This window comes from Pieris brassicae, chromosome 5, assembly GCF_905147105.1.
Source record: "Pieris brassicae chromosome 5, ilPieBrab1.1, whole genome shotgun sequence".
NCBI classification, from domain to species: domain Eukaryota; kingdom Metazoa; phylum Arthropoda; class Insecta; order Lepidoptera; family Pieridae; genus Pieris; species Pieris brassicae.
In genome coordinates, this window is record NC_059669.1 from 10,847,538 (window position 1) to 10,870,122 (window position 22,585).

The window sequence follows — 22,585 nt, forward strand, 5'->3', positions numbered from 1 at the left end:
GGTAGGTTGTAGTAGATTGTCTATAAAAAAATAACCACAACAATCTGTAATATTTTTTTGTGTAATTAATTCGCATTTTTGTGTGATTAATAAATTGTTACTGCATACGTTTTTTTAATAAATTTATTATTATTAATAATACTACGTCATTTTAAAGAAAATGATGAAAAGAAAGACTAAATGAAATGTTAGCTAGCTCTCAGTCACCGTTAAAAGTTGGAATTTTATTAATGATTTACAGACTTGTTTTTTTATTTAATGGTGATAGAAAATTAGTGTTATATATTTCCTGTTTACGGCAGATAGCTGCAGAATCGAGCAGTGGGATCTTAGTCCATAATATAGATAAACATATTTTAAGTACAGAATGTAAATCTACGGCTTGTAGTTCGTTAAGAATTTCGCAAGAGCGTAATGGATAACGAAATAAAAGATGTTTCGCTTTAAAGGAAAATGGAGGTTCGCTTAATTACTGCCGATATAACGAGCCTTAAAACAGTTGGATTTATTTTCCGAGAAACTAATTCATAGACAACCAAATCAAGATTTCAACGCTTCAAGACCAAGTAAATAATAACCTCATTTTGCAATAAAATACATTTATTTATAAAACAAAATAAATAACTTTACAACACATTGCTTATACAACATAAGAAAACAGTTCAATTTATTTAAAATACTTTAAGTGTTTGTATAGCAGTTTCTAGTCTCAACATTTCTCCTTCGGTAGTGGTTAATTTTTCTAAGTTTGACTTTTGAACATCTACTGGTACTTTCGTTTCGTAGTCATCTACAGCCATGGATTGCTTGAGTTTTTTTAATGATTGTTCCAGAGCGTCTTTCTTCTTTTCAAGTTTGACAATCTCCTTTTCCGCGTCGACCAGACCCTAGAAAAATAATTTTAAAATTATTATTACATATGCCAAACTTTTTTATATTATTTTGTAATCGTTAAATGAATTAATTAATTTAAAAAAGGTTAGTTATATCGTTCCATTTTTGGATTATAAGATTGTCAAAGAAAACTTACCTTCAAATACAGATGCACCTCAATCTTATCCGATATTGGCAAAATAGAACATCCCGCTGGAGGCGCTTCATCCACAAACCTACTGTTGGCAAGACATTCCATCTTCTCGAACACATCTTTAAGAATCTTCAATTCCTCACTGAGAATTAAATAAACATCTGTTTTCGTCTTGTTAGGGATGTTGTATTCGGAGCGAGTCGATCTTATAGCGTGAATAATTTTCATCACATTTTCTACATCTGTCTCTAAGTTTTTGCATTGCCACGGTGTGTCTGAGGCCTGAAATTATTTATTAATTATGTATATTTATAATTTTGTTTGTTACAATATGATTGGTCACGTCTAAGAATATTGAAGAAAAATGGGTTCGGTTCAAAGATACTTTATATCTCAATGCATTACATTCAATTAGTAAAATTTAAATTTAACGTAGGATACATATACCGGCAAAGTTCATGAGCATTGAACAAGTCAGTGTGGGGAAAGTTTGCGCATCGTACACAGTGCGGGACACAAACGTCAACTGATTTACACCAATTACGCGATCGACACTCTCGACTTACGACATTATGTTAATGTTCTCATTATATGACATTATAAAAAATAATATGACATTTGCATGCCTTTTTTGTTATTGCTGATTGTGCGGTTTTATAATTAATCGATCTAATCTAAATATTTTAGCAAATAAACGATTTTATTATTATTATTAACTTCGTATAAAATTTATTGCCGTGTAATCACGTGTAAAGCAACAAATATAAGAAAATGTACAATACAATATTCTTAGATATAATAGTTCTTTACAGATAAAAAGAAGCTAAAAGTGACTTTTATGATATTTTGTAACTGATTCTATTAATTTATATTGAACTTTTAGAGAATCATAAAAATATATCTTTATTTTGTCATTTTATAGGTACATACATATATGTTCTTTTAAAACTATAAAAATGTTTTATTTATTTTATACATAATGGCAATTTATTAAATATTTGTACGCCTTGATACATTTAACTTTTCCGTAATTAATTTTTGGTTGTATAAACATAATTAACATCATTTCTTAGTGAAGATTTTGAATCTGATTTTGGTTAACTGCAAAAGGTATCCGATACTTTTAAATACTTGAGATAGATAGTAATCTACAAATAAAATATGGGCATTTAAATCAACGGTCCATATTGGAAAATTTATCCCTAATTTTGGTGTAAAGGATAGATTTAGATGAATTAATTTGTTAATAATTTTGCATATCAAAATCAAGGTAATATATTAATAAATTTCGTATCTCTGTTTTGTTAAACAAATATAATTTTAATAATAAACGTTCCAATATCTTGTCTTGACAATAATTTGGTTTTGTTCCTAAAAAAATAGTATTCGAACCGAAAATATCTCTTAATCGATTATAAGAACTTAAGTATTTGTCATAAGGAACTCTGCTTACCTAATTTACCCTAAACAATCTTCTGTTACCATTTGTTGTGTCTTACGACATCTAAAAGTTTCAATTATATATTTTTTTATTTATACTTACAATAGGATAAGCAGCCACACATATAGACGGACAAGAAGCATCAGCTCTTGGAAGACGCTGGTACAACTCCTCAGTCACGAAGGGCATAAACGGGCTTAGAAGCTTCAGACCATACTCTAACACAGTGTACAAAGTACGTCTTGCCGCTTCTTTCTCGGATTCCGAGCCTTGAGCAAATACGGGCTTCAAATATTCCTAAAAAATACACTGAAGTTAAGTTATTCTATATTTGAGATTTAAAAAATAGAACAGTGGCGCTACAACCTTTTTAGGTCTGGGCCTCAGATTTTTGTATCTGTTTCATGATCATTTGTCAATATTATAGGCAAGTAAGCGATCAGCCGTATATGCATGATACACTCCGTCGACTATTTGGGTCTAAGGCAAGCCGGTTTCCACACGATGTTTTCCTTCAACGTTCGATCGAATTTTTAACGCACATATAGACAGAAAATCCGGGGATCGAGCCTCAAGGATGACAGTCATACGCTGAAGCCACTAGGCCAAAAATGCTCTTATATTTGAAACAGTACCAAGAGTTCTCTCTCACAGTTGTGAACTAAATAAAACGAAGTCGTTCTCTGATTCAAAATTACGTAAATATATGCGTCCAATGTTACGCAGTACAAAATTTACTAGTTCTCACTATTGATCTTGACTTGGCCGCTTACAAAGATACATACATATTTTTGTGTTAGATGTAGATTGTCATACAACACAATTATATTATTTATTTATTTACACTTCTAAAAATACTAAAAATTATAAGCGGCGGCTAAATTATAAAAATATCTATAAACCTAATCACTAAAAAGCTAATTATACGGATTCATTAATTGCGATGCGTCAAAAGAACAAAAATTACAAAAGTCACAATTGATCTGGATGGTTATGATTGAGAAATGTTTATGCAGAAGAGTTTTAAAAGATGTTAGAGAGGTAGCCAATCGTATAGAGTCGGGCAGCCTATTCCACAACTTACCAAGTACACATCGCAGAGGTCATAGAGCCATAGGTTATAGCAGGCGGTGGTGGCTGCTGGGAAATCGTAGTTCTGGAACCCTTCGTTCGTTTTATTCACTGCGTTGGCCAATCGTGACATCATCCACTTATCTACCATTGATAGAGTTGACGGCAGCGGTCCCGATCCGTGTACCTGGAAGACATTTCTTAATTTAGAAGAACATTACATCAAAATTACAAAATATTGTTTAGATTTTTTAATAATAGAAACGCAAATTAAACAATAATAAATAAAGAATGTGTGCGTGTGTGTGTAACTGAAACTTGTGAGTAAATCATGCTTTGAGAACTGGCAGTAAATGTAAAATTATAAGCATTTTATACACATTTCGTTCATAAGGGTACATTGTGTTTCCTATTGTGTTAATCGGCTTGATTTAGGGACACGAAATGTCTGTTAGTGGGAGGATATCTTTTATGAAAGACAAAATAGAGAAAAAAACCCAGATGTAATAATAAAAAAATAAGAACAAATACAGCAATAATGTGTAATGTTAAAAACTTATTGTATTTGACATACGGGAGCCACACATAGCGCATAGTGTCGACTTTTGAATATATATATAGAATTTCCTATGTTTTCCTTCGCTGATAATGTATTGCGCACATAAGAATATATCAACCATCCAACACGGCTATTATTAAGCTATGTATATGTGATGATAAAAATTAAACCTATGCAAGTGGTTTTTGAATCTGATTTATAGAACATGTTTCATAGACTAAACATAGACTATATATCACTATTACAAAATGAATATCTATTAGTCCAATACAGATACAAACTCACAAATCACATAAAAATCACGCCTTGAATTGGATTTCGACTTATTACACTTGAGTTTATTAGTTGTAACACTAAACCTACTTTTTGTTTGAACTGTTTAAACATGTACTATGTACCACTGACTAATTGTTATCTAATTACCCACAACACTGGGGACTATACATGCACTCCCTATGCGGGGACTAGCGATAGATGAATTTTGTCACAACCTATTTGTCATGAAAATTTGACAAAACCTTATCACAAACAAAAATCCTGATAAATTCTATTTTCTTTTGTGGTGAACATTAAGAAGTATAATATGGGCCTATAGTATTGTCTTTGGTTAACATAGCTTTTACACATTGAAAGAAAAATTTTTTTTTGTCGATACCAACTCCGGGGAAATAAATGCAGATAACACAACTTTCTCTACAGCTGTGATACTTTTGACATTCAACACCTTTTGTCTTCTGTCACCGTGACCACGCACGCGAAACGTCGGAAAATTTAAAATTATGTAAACTAATTATAAGTTTATAATAATAAAAATAGCTTTAATCCGGTTAAAAAATTGTTTTCTTTCATATGGGCCTATAATTACCTGATAAACCGTGTCCTTAGGGAAGTACATGAGAGCGAATTTAGTTGCGTTCCATAACTTATTGCAGAAGAACCTATAACCTTGCACTCGGAGAATGTCCAAGTTAAGATCACGACCTTGTGTCATCGCACATAGGGCAAATCTAAAAATATAGAAATAACATAAATTCGAAATAAATTCTTCTGGATCATGAATAATATAGCTTTATTTTATTCCACAACCCCATATACTACACAAAATATTTACAATAAAGTAAAATTTTGTATGGACCAGGAGTAAAAGCCTCCTCCAAGGGATTCCAAAATTTGAAAAAAAAACGCGTATTTATTCAATTGTAAACGTAAAATTCGCTGAACTTCTTTTAAACGGCTGAACCGATTTGAATGAAGTTTTTTGGAGGCGTTTGGATGCCCTGGATAGTTTAGATTCACAAATCAACCTGGCAGATGTCACTGCAATCTGTATCTAGGTTACTTATCTATAATGCAACTAAACAGCTAGTTTTGCAGGTACGTACGTAAATTTTGTCGCGAACCACCACTATGTGGAACCAGCTGCCCTCTGAAGTATTTCCGAACCAATTCGACTTAGGGTCTTTCAAGAAAAGAGCGTACCAATTCTTAAAGGGCCGGTAACGCACTCGCGAGCCCTCCGGCATTGAGAGTGTCTATGGGCGGCGGTACCACTTATTCATGTATTCATGTATTTATTTGCATTCCATAACGTTACAAAAGATGTTTATGAGGCTTAAAGCTAGGTACAATATTATGGACCCTGTTAGGGCACAGCAAAAGAAGGCATTACAAAACCTGTATAACATAACTAATAGCAACAAAATAGCACATAAAACTTCACACTCCAGGCTAGTACCAATTACATAGAATAACATTTTTTTTTATTTATTTAATTTTGGATATTTAGGGATTAATAATTATGAAATTAAGCTATATTTTTATCTTCTAGGTAATCATTAACGCTATAATAACATTTACGTATAAGAAGTTTTTTTAGTTTGTTTGTAAATATATGTATCTTTTTTTCATTTCTTAGTGTCTCAGGTAGTTTAATATAAATTTTGATTGACATGACTAGTGGGCTTGATGCATGTATTTGTAATCGGGAAGATGGTAGGTTTAGGCGTTTTTTTGTGTCGAAGTGTATATCTTGTCTGTTTGTCTTCGCGTGTGGTGTAAAATTCTTTGTGTGTATGACATAGGATAAGCCTCCTGCCCGTTTGTCCCCTGTTCTATATAAAGAAAAGGATGGCTGAACTGGTAAAACTCTTGGCGCGTAACCAAACGATGTGGGTTCGATTCCCAGTATAAGCCGTTATTTATTTTATTATATAAAACCAAACAAACGTAACGTGTAAGTACTCTAAATTATATATTTGGATATGAAACTGTACCGACACAGATTTCATATTTTAAAATCGATTTTTTATAAAACAAAAATAAAAAACCAACGGGCAGGAGGCGAATCTGGTCTTAAGTGATACCGCCGCCCATGGACACCCTAAACGCCAGAGGTCTCGCGAGTGAGTTGCCGGCCTTTTAGTAGTTAGGTCGAGTTGGTTCGGAAATACTTCAGTGGGCAGCCGGTTCGCGACAAAAACTGCCTTAAAAAATGCTCAGTTCTGGAACTACGGACGACGTCGAGGTGATGTCGGAGAAATTTCTTATTAAATTATAACGCGTATTACCATCATGACTTAAGCTAGATAAAATGTAATATGAAATAAAATCATTTCTAGGGGTTCAAACACTAACCTTAGAGCATCAGTTCCGCACTCGGGTATCCCATTAGGGTAATCCTGCTTCTGACCCTGCTTCGCTTTCTCAATCTCGCGTGGATCCAGATTCGATTCCGCAAGTTGAGCGTGCAACTCTTCCAATGTGATGCCTGTTACAACATCCACTGGATCAATAACGTTGCCCAGAGATTTTGACATCTTGCGACCATGAGCGTCTCGGACCATTGGATGAAGGTATACTTCTCTGAAACAATATATAGTATACGTGCTTGTTAAAGATTATCGCATAAGATAATACGAGGACATTTCTATTATTAGAATGGCAACACCACGTAATATCATAGACATCATCAACCTTTTTAGGTTTCAGATTCCGGTTCCCCACGATGTTTTCCTTTACAGTTCGAGCAGAGACGTAAATAGAAAGTCCATTGGTACATACGTACGAGCTCAGGTCGCACTCTGATACCAATAAGCCAACACTGCTCATCATAGACATCTTACAGGTTGTAAATTGTCTAAAATCAAATTTTCGTCGCAGTTATAAAGAACCATCTACTTACTCAACAAAAATCTCACGTAATATTTCTTAATCCGCCCAAAAATATTTATTATTCTTAACAATTATTCTTATTTTTAATTTTATTTTATTTACATTTTTTTTCTTTATTGCTTACACTGCTAACTTTTACTATTACTATTATTATTTGTTTCTACTGAGTATTCGATTCTTATTTGATTTTTGCGACTGAGGCGCAAACTAGCTGCTGTGGTCTCTGGCAGAATGACCAGCGCTGTGGAACAACTCTGCTCCTCAGCATAATGCTGAGCTAGGGTCAATTACAACCACAGCACACACGCATTACACAATTAAATCTTTTTCTTTAAAAGAAGTTGTTATCTCTCTATTATTATTCTTTTTTATTTAATTTTTTGATTGTTGTAATTTTTTGTGTTTCTGTGTGTGTGTTTTGTTAGTAATAAATGTTATGTCTATGTCTAAATTGTCAATGTGTCGAAGTCAAAATAGTGATAAAACCTGGCCAATATTCATAGCTTCTAATCTGCGACATAATTATGATAATAAATAGCTTAATACATAATGTGAGGCTCGCACCAACGTTTATTTCGTTTCTTGGATCTCAATATATCTACTTCGTGGTAAATACAATACAAGACAGTTAATATTATAAAAAATTTACATTCGAACATCAGGTGAAAATTATCAAAACGTTCTCTAGATTTTATATGTTGTAAATGTAAATATAGTATATTTTCTTTTACAAAACTCACTTGAAAGGTAGTTTCCCCATTAACCGTTGGCCGAAGAAGACCATCCTTGCCACCCAGAAGAAAAGAATATCATGCCCAGTCTCCAATAATGTTGTCGGATAGAATGCCTAAGGATAAACAAAAAAAAACATTATAAAATACTTACTTATGTACGTTATACTCAAACTCATAATAAGTTTATTCACAAAGGTAACCAAGTAAACTTATGAACGTCAACAGAAAAGATGTTAAATTGATTTTAAATTTACATTTACTATCAGCTAGTCAAGGACGAAGAGAGGAGAACTGGCAAGAAACTCTACGGCACACTTTGTAATCGCAAAGATTTGAGTCATACAAATTGTTTAAACTGGAGTAAATCAATCCCAAGGATTAGGATCATTCAAAGAATCGTCAAATTTATAAAAAAAACTTTATTGGTTAATTTACGATTAACGATAGTTTTGAATTTATTCAGTAGTAATTATCTAATTTCGCTTGGCAGTTTGTTGTAATACGAATACAATTTCCATATAAGAAGTGGTTTATCTTCTGAAGCCTGGTTGGTTGAACGCTTAGATAAGTTCTGTTTCGAGTGTTATACTTGAGTAAGTTACCATTTGTTTTAAAATCTTTTATATTTTTTGTACATACAACAAGGCTTCAAGAATATCTTGACCAGATAATTTCATAATATTAAATTACATAAATATTAGTTATAAAAATAATAATAATAATCTATCGTAAACAAACAATTATTATTTAGAAAATATATGTAAATTGACAGGACGACAACGTTATGAGACCGCGCTGTAAAATACGCGAAAAGCGTTCAACAAATTCTTTCAATTATTTGGACAAATAAACATAAATAAAGTATTATTTCAGTTTTACCTTCAAGTCATCCGTTTCATCCGGCCAGCCGAATATCGCGAATGGGAACAGCCCTGACGAGAACCAAGTGTCCAGGACATCGTCATCTCGTTTCAAAGTCACATCTTCAGGGGCCACATTGAACTTGGTCGCTGCTTTTTTTCGAGCGTCGTCTTCTGAATGAGCCGATACCCATAATTCTTCATTCTGGGAGAGTGAACCATTATTGGAAAATATATTAAAATTATTATGTTCGTGTACAACTTAAAATGTTCTTTATGGAAAACCTGCCATCCTTTTGGGTCTTCAGTAATGTTCAGAACCTTATGGACTTAGGGTAAGATTCAGAAAAGAGACTATGCCAGAACTATGAGTTTCATATGTCAAAATTCAGTTATTTTTTTACAGTCAATTTTCATCCGATAATTTTTGAGTTAAGCAGACGAGGAAGAATATATGTAGACAAAATATAGTATTACGTTAAATTTACAAGTCAATATTTAGTACTTTTAGAATATATCAAATTGCCTAACTCGCAATATTTTTTTTGTCAATGTGTATGAAAGGATTATCTGTTCTGTAAACGAAACAGACGTAAACAATGTAACGATTGCAAAATCATACTTTATAATATGGTCAGAACAAACTCACATGTTTACATCTGGAATGAATGGGGGAGGGGGTTTATATCGATGTATTTGGGAGACCGAATGTATCGAGATACATTCTATCAAATGATTCTAGGGAGAAAAAAATGTCTGTAACAAAACACGCTTTACTAAAGGAATTAAGCTCAAATGCCAAAAGCCAAAAGAAAACAAAAAAAAGCAACTAGAAACAAAAGTGAAATTAAGATAAATATATTGAAATTGTCAAAAATTCTGATAAATTATTAAATAAAATTGTCACACACGAATGCAATATTCACTAACGTACATGTGTAATAAAAGTGTAGCATTTGTGATCAAGCAAAAACTACATGCGTAGGTACATACATTTATCGGTGTTCGTACAAATCGCGTACGTTTCGGCGCTTTCTTCCGGCCCGAGCGAGTGCGTCGCCGGTGCGGTTTTACGTACACTCGCTCTTCGGTACCCTTTAAGCGTTTATTGTTTTTTTTATTATACATCTTGTCTTAGAATAGCGAATTTCAATTGCCTACGTGGCAAATACAATAATTAACAGCTTCAACGTTTGACAAACATTTTGTAAATACAAAATTTAATACAGTCAAAACCGTTTACGAAGACATCGTTTAGAACATACAGGTTTTATTGACCAAAATCAAAGGTCCCGTCTGAATTCAATTCTATTAGGTACTTAATAACAACTTCATGGGCTGTTATCGGTTTTTACGACCAAATAAGTAGTCCCTTCGATGTCGTGTAACGTCCGTTCAACGCCCTGAATTTGAGAACTGGCAAGTGATTAAGAACCATAAATTGCTGCCGTCTGCATGAATAAATGATATTTTGATTTTATAAACATCAAACAATATAAGTTTGTGCAATATCTTAACAATATTTGCCAGCCTTCTTCGACACACCGTTCCATAAAATATTCAGAGATTTTACGGTAGTCTTCTACGGTCATCTTATTACATATGTCCAAAGCTTCTTCTTTATATATAAGCAAACGCACTTTCTTCGCCCAACGCGTTTTCTCCTTCCGGTGCCTTTTCATCTTTAACAACTTTCTTAACAACAAAGTTTTCACTAACATTTCAAAACTCAGATTACATACATTCACTAAAATCTTAAACAACATCTTGTCAACCTGTCCTATGCTGATACAGAAAAATATATTCTTATTATACAAAAATAGTTTAATTTTTTTTTTACTGCTTTTAAGCATTGGTACGCTCTTTTCTTGAAGGACCCTAAGTCAAATTGCTTATAAGTTCGAATTATAAATTGTGTTACGTAGAAATTATTGGTAAGTACAGTAAACATGTCAAAAGGTAAGGACTGGCTGCCCACAACACAGGAAATTCTAGCGTGGGGGCTAGTGCGCCTTATTTTACCTAAATTCCCTGTATAATAAAGTTTTCTTTTATTAAATTACCGACGAACTACAAATGCGCGGAACAATCTAAAGGCATATTGGTTGCAATTGTTTAATGTAAAATTAGGTTTAAATTCAAATATACATTTGGGAAAAGCTTATTTTAGTCGCAACTCCCAGCACTGCTCAAGATCGTCATCAGACGATAAACACTAAATTTACTATTGTTTCCTTAGAACCTATATATCCTTTTCCAGAATTTTTTTAACATGTCAAGACATGCCGCGTGCCTCATAAATTACTGGTCTGGTATTGGCATTGCACTGATTAATGATGCCAACACTGCCAATGGATGGTAGCATCCACGTAGCGTCCACTACTATCAGAAAAGAAGAGAATGCAACCCGCCCTCTCTGACCCCACATTTCAAACGGTTCAATACACTTATATATAAACTTGGACAACAAAGAACTATCCAGCTCTACCTTGGTCTGTTTGACCGTGATCTCGTATTTCTCTTTTTCTGTAAGATACGCCTGAACCACCTCTTTTCACACAGATGCTGTGCATCGTATCTTTATCTTCATTCAATTTTCCTCATCTTCTAGGTTCTTAAAAGAGACTCAACTTCGTCCTTGAAAAGGAGAATTTGATTGAAAGGGCCTTTGCATTTGGACCAGTCATCTTGATTCCAACCAGATTTTCAAAATATATGAAGTATTGTTGAATCAGTTTTTAGTTAAAGATGGTTAAACATTCTTTTTATGTTACTACTTTATTCTTTTAAAGACAAAGCGTATATAATTAATTTGCTTGCACCGACTATTAACAGTGACACAACAAATAAAAGAAACAACAACAACGACAACATCAACAACTTGCGACTGAAATAATACATAATGTAATGGTGGTAAAAAAGCAGGAGGTTCACCTGATGTTTTGTGATACCGCTGCCCATTACACTTACATTGTCAGAAGGCTCGCTAGTGAGTTGCCGGGCTTTTAAGAATCAGTACGCTCTTTTCTAGAAGGACGCTAAGTCGAATTGTTTCGAAAATACTTCAGTGGGCTGCTGGTTCCACATAGCGCTGGTGCGCGGCAAAAACTGCCTTAAATTATATTCCAATCAACGTAGGAGTAGAAGTCGAAATAAGAAATAGACATGGGGAAAAATTAGCTGTGCCAAAAATCATGGAACTGTTTAGAAAAAACACCTTTTGTATGGCTATTAAGGTTTACAATAATTTATCAAAAGAATTAAATGATCTTCCGACTAGAGTCTTTAAAAATCAACTTGGTGTATTACTTATGGAAAAAATGTGTACGATACAAATAATATAAGAATTAAACAATTTTAATATGACTAATAATGTAAAATGTAAAACTCCTTTAAAGACAAATTTACGCGCCATTGTATGTGGCAGAATATGCGAAATTACTATTGTACCACCTTTTTGTACCATATTCTTACAATAAATTATTATTATTATTAAAGCGTACTTAATATAATATACATCCTATTCCCTAAGTAAGAAGGTTCATTATAGTACAAGACACAGAACATTAATACGTCAAGCAAAAAGTTAGATTTTTTAAAACTATTATTTACCTCAATAGAAACCATTTCTGGCAATCTGACTTTATACGCGGGTATCTGATGTCCCCACCACAGTTGTCTTGATATGCACCAGTCCCTGATATTCTCCATCCAGTGGTACCAGGTCTTCTCGTGAGCATCGGGAATAATCTTCAGTTCACCGCTCTTCACCGCTTTGATTGCTTCAGCCGCCATATTATTACAACGTATGTACCTATTAATTTATTATTGTAACTTTTCATACAGCAAAATATTTTACTTCTTAAGAATGTATTATTATACAGGGTGGCCAAAATGTCGTGGATCAAACGCAAAGAGGGGTTAGATGGGGTCATCAGCAGCAAAAAAAAAATCTACAGGAAGTCCTTAAACTCGACCCCAGTCCACACAGTTTCATTGTAAATGGTTTGGACAGTACTTATTAGGAGGAGCTGAAGAAACGAAGAAGAGAACTAAAGAGATGGGATGATGTATTAAGAAATGCCGATGACATAAGAGGGCCTGACAAAAAAGTTTTAGTTAATAATATAAATATATAGGTCAGATACAAAAAGATATAAATTTTAGTATAAATATAACACTCACCACTGGGGTTTCAGCATTGGTTCAACAACATCTTTAGAACGGCTGCAAAGCGGTACAACCATAGCATTATCGCCAGTGTCTCTGTACAATTTCTTCTCTTCTAAAGTCTTAATTATTTCCCGACGGACGTCGAAGCGTTTTTTACCCTACAAACAAAAAAACTCTTCATAAATATTACTTGTGGGCTGACACATGTTACACAGGGATAATTTTGGATTCTAATGCTGCCCGAAATAATACATCTTATGGGCGTGTTGAGAGCCGCGGTGTTAAGTGGATGGTCCTCGCTACCCCTTCGAATAGAATTTTGGTATTCAGTCGTGTTGTTTTTGAGTTCATTCGTTGCAAACACAGATAGAGCCCACGAACATAGGCTTCACCAATACGTGAATGTCGAGGCTATTCAACTTCTTGACACTAGGGCCTAGTGAAAAGGACACAACCATTTGAACTAGTGAGTTAGTGACAGTTTACTAACACTGCGTTAGTATTAAGCGCTAAATAGTGAGTGAAAAAAATACCACAAGAACAGAGATTTATTTGAGACTAATATAACTAGATTTATAGTAGTGTTAGTAGTTGGGCCTTTTTATGTTAAATACCCTTTTTAGTAAATTAAGTTAAACTTAAATTATTTATTAGTCTTTAGTAAAGCTTGATCGTCCATGATGTCTTAGTAAAGACACATGTAGAAAAAAATTACAAAAATATAAATGGACTACATACATATATCTGATTATATTTTTACTATTACGACCAAACAGTTTTGCGGCAATACTGATACTATATTAAGCTTTGGAATGTCACAACATATTTGTAGACCAGGGGTCGTCTGATGTTAAGTGATCATACAATGTCAAAAGCCTCGCGAATGATTTGTCGGCCTATTAAAAAAATGTGAGCCGTCACGGGACGCCTGGCAGATGTGAAACATCGACATTATTTTGTAAAAGTAATATGCAGAAAAGAACATATTGTGATAGGAACTAAATATGTCATAAAATAAATATTACGATTTTTTTCCAGATATCGATGACTATTTATTGAATAAACATTTATTTCCATTAAATACAAAAATTTACGAATTTTTTCAAATCGTTATTTCGAATCGTTATAATCGAATTTTCGGAGTGGTTTAATTAGGAGAGAATCGCACAGTCGATTGCGCATGGCGACACGTCGCCACACCGTACACACTACTGCATATTGACTGTATATATTAGGTCTTTACATATGAAAAACCTCCGTTTTGTATGGGAGGAACAAAAAGTCGAATATTTTTAAATATAATATATTTAATTAATCAAAGTATGAACCATTGTTTTCTATGCACTTTTCCCATCTCATAGGTAGTTCATTGATCCCTTTACTAAAAAAAACAGTCGGACGGGAATCAATAAAATCTGTGAAGGCGATTTGGACTGCCCCATCAGAGTTAATTTTTTCCCTTGCAAGAAGTTGTCCAAATTTCGAAAAAATGGTAATCTGTTGGAGCAAGGTCCGCGAAGTACGGAGGATGTCTTAGACATTCCAATTGAAGCTCTTCTAATTTGGTAGCCGTCTGTTGTGCAGTGTGTGGTCTAGCGTTGTCGTGAAGTAACAGTGGCGTGGAGCGATTGACCATCCTAGGTTGTTTAGCCGCTAGCTTTTCCATCATGGTTTGCAATTGCTGACAATAGACATCAGCCGTAATAGTCTGGCTAGATATGAGAAAACTGCAATGAACAATACCGGCACTAGTCCACCAAACGCTTACAAATAACTTTTTTGGGTTTAATTTTCGCTTGGGGCAGGATTTGGCTGGCTGGCCAGGATCCAACCATTGCGCTGAGCGTTTCCGATTATCGTAAAGAATCCATTTTTCATCACAGGTAATGTAGCGGTTTAAAATACCTTCATTATTGTGCCGGTTCAGTAATGTAACGCGGCAGTCGACGCGCGTTTGCCGGTTTGCTTCAGTCAATTATTGAGGTACCCACCTTTCAAGCTTTTTAATCTTCCCAATTTGCTTCAAGTGAATTAAAACAGTTTTATCACTAACACCGCAGCCTGCAGCTAACTCGGATGTGGTTTGCGATGGATCCGCTTCCACAATAGCCTTCAATTACTTCATTATCAACTTGGGTCTCAAGCCGTCCACGGGGCTTGTTCTGCAGATCGAAATTTCCAGAACGAAAACGTTGGAACCAAAAACGAACTGTGTTGTCTTTTACAACATGACCGCCATACACATCATTCACCCTTCGAGTCGTTTCCCCAGCACTAGTGCCACGGCGGAACTCGTACTCGTAAATAATGCGATACTTTAAGTTTTCCATTTTGTAAAATGAGTGACGCAAACAGAAGAAAAAAAACAAATGAATGACGGTCATCGAAGCACAAATACATGAGTAAATAGCTGTACAAATTTGAATTTGAAATTCCTAACCAAAGAGGAGGTATTTGAGGTTCAAAGTGGCCAGTACGAGAAAACGCCAATTTCATATGTAACCTAATATATACCATCGTATAGCGCGGCGACGCGTCGCCACGGCATGCGACGCCACGCCAGAAATCGGTTTTACGTGCGGCTATAGATGTTTCACATCAAAACTGAACGCTCTATTTTTGAAAACACTACTTTTTTAATATTACAAAGACAGATAAGACAGAAAGAGCGATAAAGACAAAACAGTATATATACATTGTGACATCAAAACTATAACATGTTTATAAATATAGCTAGTGTGCGAAGATACTTAATATAGTGTAATAAAAACCGTCATCTGTCAGGTATATACGTTGTTCATAAGTTTTTCACAATAACAAACCTTGATAAGGATGTTATAAGATCTTTATAAGATTCAGTTAATTATTATTACCGTGTTGAAACTTCTTTAGAATAATAAAAATCAGTAGAACAGACACAGTTTCTATGCTTCTGTATGGCTTAACAGTTTACTAAAAACAAATTAAATAAATCCATAAAAAGCTATACCAATACGACACTGTCGATAAAAATATAATATTAAATAAAATACATAATATACACAATATCGCTACTGTGAATTCAATCTGAGAATATATAAATATGTCGATAGTGTCAGAGACAGCATTCAGTAGGCGCAACGTCTTTGTTAAAGGGGATCTGTGCAACAGACTAGTTCTTGCCTTTGGTATATATCTGTGGTCATAGACAATGAAAAGTACATTTTTGCTCAATGTGACTTATTATGTAGTGTTCCATATTTTAATAGTGCCTTTAAGATTTTTGACGTGACAACGTCTTATAACTCGATGGAGCCGGCTGCACGCACGAAAAAACATGACTCATGCGGCGTTACCTCGCTCTGAAGCATTCCATGTAAGGCTTGAAGTGCGAGCGAGAGCGCGGCACGAGCGACAAAGAAGCACAATCGGTTGTATTTATGCGAACAAACAAATGTAACTTGATCAATTCAATTCTGATTTCCATTTACCCACTACTTCTAGGAAATATCATATAAATAAAATAAAAAATAATCATATAATATAAATAAAAAAAATCTACTAATCCATCAGTAATTTCTTATTGCGTTGTCACGTTGAACTATCGTCAGTAAACCGTCATTACAGACAACCGATTTTTTTAAAATAATTAATTGCTTGTCCTGTAAAGTAAACCCATGGGCCACAGATATATATTCTATAGATGAAAATATATGCAAGCAAATACTTACAGCAAACGGTCCACAATTGTCCAACATCCTACCCTCATCATCAAATATGTTAATGAAAGGCAAATTGTGACGTTTTCCAATTTCGTAGTCATTCTGATCATGGGCCGGAGTGATTTTAACAGCACCTTAAAGTAATATAACCAGTCATGGTCTATCGAATCGATTCACACCAGAAATCCCATCTTCTACCAAGAGAACCGGGTGAGAAATACACTAGAGAGTATCCCGCCCTACTGCTAAAGACGCCGAACATTTCACATTCTACCGGATGGTCATGGTCTATATAACGGGTATCTTGGTTCGATTTCCGGGAAACAATCTCACCTTCCCTTAATATATGATTGAGATGCTAAAACACAGCTAAGCAGTTTAAAAAACAATTAGGTGTGCTAAATAAAAATAGAGTAAATCCTTGATTTTAAAATTATAAAGCTAAACTTTTGGAATTGATTCCGCAAGTTTCTGTTTGTTGATTTTGTTATCTTCCGGTGACATATATATATATGTATGTTCTAATTGTCAACTGTCTAAAGGTTGTCCCTGACTGATCGGCTTTATAGTAGACCTTACGTTTAAAAATATTTTTATCTCTTTGAAACTATAATATTTTTTTTATTTTTTCTATAAATTCCTCAAAATATATGCATGTGATAAGTTCTGTTCATGCCCCACTATTTAATCATCGGACGTCGAGGCATAACACTGAATTCCACTGCAATTCAACTATTCTTAAAAGGCCGGCAACGCACTTGCGAGCCCTTATAAAACGTGAGTTATGGCTGGCGGTATCACATACACGCGAACCTTCTGGCGATTTGCCAATTTATATGGTTTTTTTGTTTTCTAACCGATATACCTCCAAATAACCTCCTCAGAGATTTATATATAAATTTAAAAAAAAAACGTTGTTTAGCGCCTATCTGATAACTAATCCACATTTTCAAGCAAATAAGTATTTTGAAATTACTAGTAAACACAAAAATGTGTAGATGGAAGTATAATATTTTAATTTTTCTTAGAACTATCTCCGTAAGTGTCATATTTTAAAGTAAATAGATTCTAACATATACCGTAGGAAATGCATTATATATGGTGTTTTAAAAAAAAACTAAAATAAAAAATACACTTACCAGTTCCAAAGGTCATGTCAACATAATCATCAGCTATCACAGGTAATTTTCTATTTACTATTGGATGGACCAAGCGTTTTCCTATAAACTTTTTATACCTGGAATATTAAAAGACAGATCGTCTTAAGTTCCATAAAAAAAAATTTATTTTTTCGTAAGTAAGTAAAAGAGATAAAACAAACTACACATTTTCATCTAATTTTAAAAACAACGTCATCTGCGCGTCTTGTTCACCTAACGTAAATAGGAATGTCACTTGTCAGTCGAAAAATGGCGCCAACTATATAAATATTAAAAATCGGTATTTTTTTTTGGTCAGCCATTTTTTAAAATTCGAATTATTTTATAGAGAGAACAATCGATTATTTAAGTATCGATTTTTTGCAGTCACGTTTCAAATTTTTCCTATAATAGAAAATCACTCCTTGATTTAAATAATTAAATTATTATTATATTCAATGACAATTATATTCACCAAGATATACAAAATTATACCTTTAAAGAAAACACTTTTTTAATGGACGGATGTTAATAAAAGACAATACTATAAAATTATACCTATCATCATTAGGGTTCACAGCCACAGCGACATCGCCAAGCATCGTTTCCACACGAGTGGTGGCCACCACCACTTCATCATCAGAATCCTCCATCTTATACGCAAAGTATACGATGACGCCAAACTCTACCTAAGACATAAGAGATATACTTGTGCAATGTTTCAAAAACGCATGATAATGATGCTTTTTAGTTCTATGAGTATAAACCTATAATTTAACAAGAGAGTGAGTTCCATTTTTGTATATTAAAAATTATGAATGTTATATTAGGCTAAGGACGGACATGGTACAAAAAATGGAAACACTGGTCTCTCTGACGGGTCTCTCAAGAAATTTTCTTTCTCAGAATTCACGGGTGCATACTTCAGCTACTAGACGAACTCTAAGGTAGAGAACTCAAACTGATCATTACATATTTCTTCTTACCTTATTTTCATACCCTGGTATAGCCAGCAGTGTTCGTCCAGTCAACTCCACTTTATCCACTTCGATATCGGAGATTGCACTTTTTAGTGTGCACGACCAATTGACGAGTCTGTTCGCTCTGTAGATGTCCCCGGCGTCATGTAATCTTATGAACGCTTCATTCACGGCTCTACACATAGTGGAGTCCATTGTGAACCGTTCCCTTGACCAGTCTAGTGAGGACCCTAGTGATCTAAGTTGTTCATAAATACGACCACCTTTCCTGAAAATAAAATAAATTATATGCATAAATACTAAGTTTTTTTTTCATTTACCAAAGTTTTATTGTATTATATTTATTAACAAACATCTTATTTGTCTGCAATGGAAAACATTGAACAATGCCTGTCGACACAGCACACATTGATTATCCATGCAATGTACAAGGTACTTGAAATGTAGAAACAAGAATAAATTAATTTATAGCTTTTCATTTCTCTATAGTTACATTAAACAGAAAATGTATTATTTGCACTTCAGCATAGTAAAGTTTGTGATATTATTGTTAATACTACAATATTTTTTTTAATGACTCAAAAAAACCGGAGGTGGTTATCAATTAAACATGTAATATTTGTAGGTAATATTATGCTTTGCTAATGTGTTTCAAACTACTTCAGTTTATAAATCTTTCAAAGGATTTTTTAAAATTTAAATGTGCAAAAAGAACTCACTCTTCTTTCCAATTCCAAACACGTTTGATAAACTCTTCTCTTCCTAACTCATGTCTTGTCTTTTTCTCCTCTCGCCACAGTTTCTTCTCCACAACCACTTGGGTCGCAATGCCAGCATGATCACACCCTGGATTCCATAGAGTTGTGCGACCATTCATCCTGAAATAATTTTGTAAAAATAAAATTATTAATTTAATTCGCTTATGCAACACACTACAATCTATGCTGTCTGAATCAGTAAAACAAATTGTAAAAACAATTGAATGTTATAAAAAAACCACTTTCTCCAATTAATTTGTAATCAGGCACTTATGCCACCAGTTTAATTATGCTGGGTTTGATTTCTGAGGAATCTGAGTTGGTCTTAACGTCACATAAGTTGGTTTGTTAGTTGACATAAAAATAAACATAATGCATTGTAATTGTGTACATTAAAACATAATCAATGGAAATTAGTATATAATACATATATGTTTATGTATCCTGGTTATGATAGGATATGTATCCTATCACAACCTTGGGTTATCATTGTTATGAAGAAAAAAAAAGTTTGAATACCTGTGCCATCTTGTAATAGCATCTTCCACAGCATTAGTTAAAGCATGGCCAAGATGTAATGAGCCAGTTACATTGGGTGGAGGTATCACCATCACAAACTGACCTTTTGGGTTAGAGTCCAGCACAGACTTTTTCTATACATCAAAAACAAATAATTAATAAATACAATAGATTAAAAGCAATTATAAGATATCTATATGAAATTTATTTAACTTATATTGATGTATAAAATAAATGTATAGAACCATACATATATTTTAAGAATTATGATATAGCTCTTAGATTTATTTTTGAAATTGGATTTAGGATGCAGGAAATTGGAGGTATGCTTATTTTTAAAATCAGTTAAAGGAATTATATTATAACCATCCTAAGAGGCTTTGTATAAGACAACTAACAATATATCTGCAGATACAGCTTCCATTGCAAAGTTTAAGACTGACTAATGATATCCTACTACTACTAATACTTTTAATACCCCATATTCTGGCTTGAAAAACCCTTGCTTGTCCCACCATGCATACCACGCAGCTTCAACATATTTCGGACTGTAGGCATCTGGCATAGGTCCAGTTATGTCTTTCCTTTCACCAGCTGCAGTATTTGCAGTGTATACTGCACTTTCTTTTGTTTCCTTTGCTTTTTTCTGTCAAAATAAATTAACATTACTAAATTAAATATATTAATTATTACAATAAACTGATTATTGTTGTTATGAGAAACACTGGTAGCAGATTAAATCACAATATGTTTATTTACAAAAGAAATGTTGCAATATCGAAATAATACACGTCGATAATTCCTTTCACTGTAATATAAACAACGTTAACCTAAAATTAATCAATAAGATTTACGCTTTCTTTTAATAATACAACTGATAAGGGATATGTAGCGAACTTAATGAATTAACCTCTGGCTTATCTTTTGGCACAGCTGGTGCAACACTCTTTTTATCCAACTTTGCTTTCAACTTTTCTAATTTTGCAGCTTTTTTTGCTTCCTTTTCTAATTGTTTGGCTGTTTTTTCTTGGGGCTGGTCGTCAGGTAAACCATTTTGAATGTTGTTTTCACTCATTTTGAACTCACTAATTCAGTCAATTTCAGTAAAAAATATTAATTGTGCACATTGATACAAAAACCTCGTCAGTCGTAACACTCGTACCACCGAACACGAAAGCACGACATTGAAATTTCAAAAGTTTAACAGTTTGACAGTAAATATAAGATCAATGTCAGAATTTACTATAAAAAAAGAAAACTAAAATTTGACACGACACGAACTGTCAGTTTCATACAAATTTAGTTTTTGACATACGTTAGTTATTATGCCGGCCTCCTTCCACTGCGAGCGGAACGGACCCATTACGGACTCCGCTACACTCGTTACGATGATTTTCACACATGCCGTCTCCGCTTTGGTAAGCACATGTAAAAAAAAAAATATTTCACTCTCTGAAAATATATTTTTTTGGTGTCATGTTTGGTTGAAAGCAGCGAGTTGAAAGGCAAACATTATGCTGAACCATGGTTCTATGATATTGAAATTGTCACCTCTATCATATCTAGAATGCGTTTAGGACATGTATGTACACCTCAACATTTAACAAGGCTTCGTATTGTTGATAGCAATATTTGTGAGTGTGGAGAAGATAATGGTGACCTTGACCCGTGACCATATTTTCTTTTCTTGTTCCCAATATGACCGCACCTCCTTTCTGTACTCCTTACAATTAATACATGTTCCGTTTCCGACTAAAATCTTGTATTAGAACGTTCTTTCATAAATAAATAATAATATTAAGATGTAATATGTTTATGTACATATTTTGTTTTAAACTAGCATATCCCTTTGTTTTCTTTTGATGTCTTTGTTAATTTTTTCTCGCGTGTAGTTTCCCAACCTTTTACTTGAAACTGGCACAAAGTCATTGCCATAATATTTTTAAAAAAATGTTTCGACGTAATCATAGAAATACTGTATAGATCGTAATGTGGCCAGAACAGGGCTGTTTTTTATCTTGTCTAGGGTTATTTCTCAGTTCTTTAAAAATCCTTGTCTGTATCTTCCCCATCTGTGTCATCTTCCTGTAGGTTACTTATCTGAGGTAGTGCTTGATCACTTTGAGTAGTTTTACTTAAATCCTTATCCTGCAGCTCCTCGGCATGCCTTACGCATTTGGACCAGCCTTCTTGAATAACATTATCAAAAGCGTTGTGAAGGAGGATTTCAACATCAGAAATATTAAATGCATGATCCTTTGACTTTAGACTTAGTTTGATGACGCATAGTCCTCGTGTGCTAGCTAAGACAGTATCGATAACGGGTTGCATTGCGTGCACATTATTACTGTTAATGTCTATAATTGCCCGAAGTCTCAGTTAAAAATGCGTCGACTTTAACCAAAATAGACTTTTTTTATATTGTGGAAATGGTTTTAACTTTATGCCAGTT

At 33.8% G+C, this 22,585-nt stretch overlaps 1 protein-coding gene across 2 annotated transcripts; it reads right to left on the minus strand.

The window, feature by feature from the left end:
* Positions 1–582: 582 nt before the first annotated feature.
* Positions 583–21,521, minus strand: LOC123710254 (valine--tRNA ligase). 2 transcript variants are annotated; one of them, XM_045662040.1, is made up of 19 exons: positions 21,044–21,521; positions 20,612–20,779; positions 20,134–20,267; positions 19,576–19,734; positions 18,863–19,124; positions 18,435–18,565; positions 17,877–17,974; positions 16,747–16,871; positions 13,049–13,194; positions 12,476–12,677; positions 9,857–9,958; positions 8,883–9,068; positions 8,010–8,116; positions 6,733–6,960; positions 4,964–5,105; positions 3,553–3,726; positions 2,571–2,765; positions 1,031–1,309; positions 583–887 (listed from the first exon to the last, which is right to left on the minus strand). In XM_045662040.1, exons 1-19 carry the CDS (start codon positions 21,206–21,208, stop codon positions 672–674), a joined length of 3,219 nt encoding a protein of 1,072 aa, XP_045517996.1. In that variant the 5' UTR covers positions 21,209–21,521; the 3' UTR covers positions 583–671. The 2 variants fall into 2 exon arrangements, with proteins under 2 accessions (XP_045517996.1, XP_045517998.1); XM_045662042.1 differs by lacking the exon at positions 9,857–9,958 and having other exon boundaries at positions 21,044–21,516.
* Between the last annotated feature and the right edge of the window lie 1,064 nt (positions 21,522–22,585).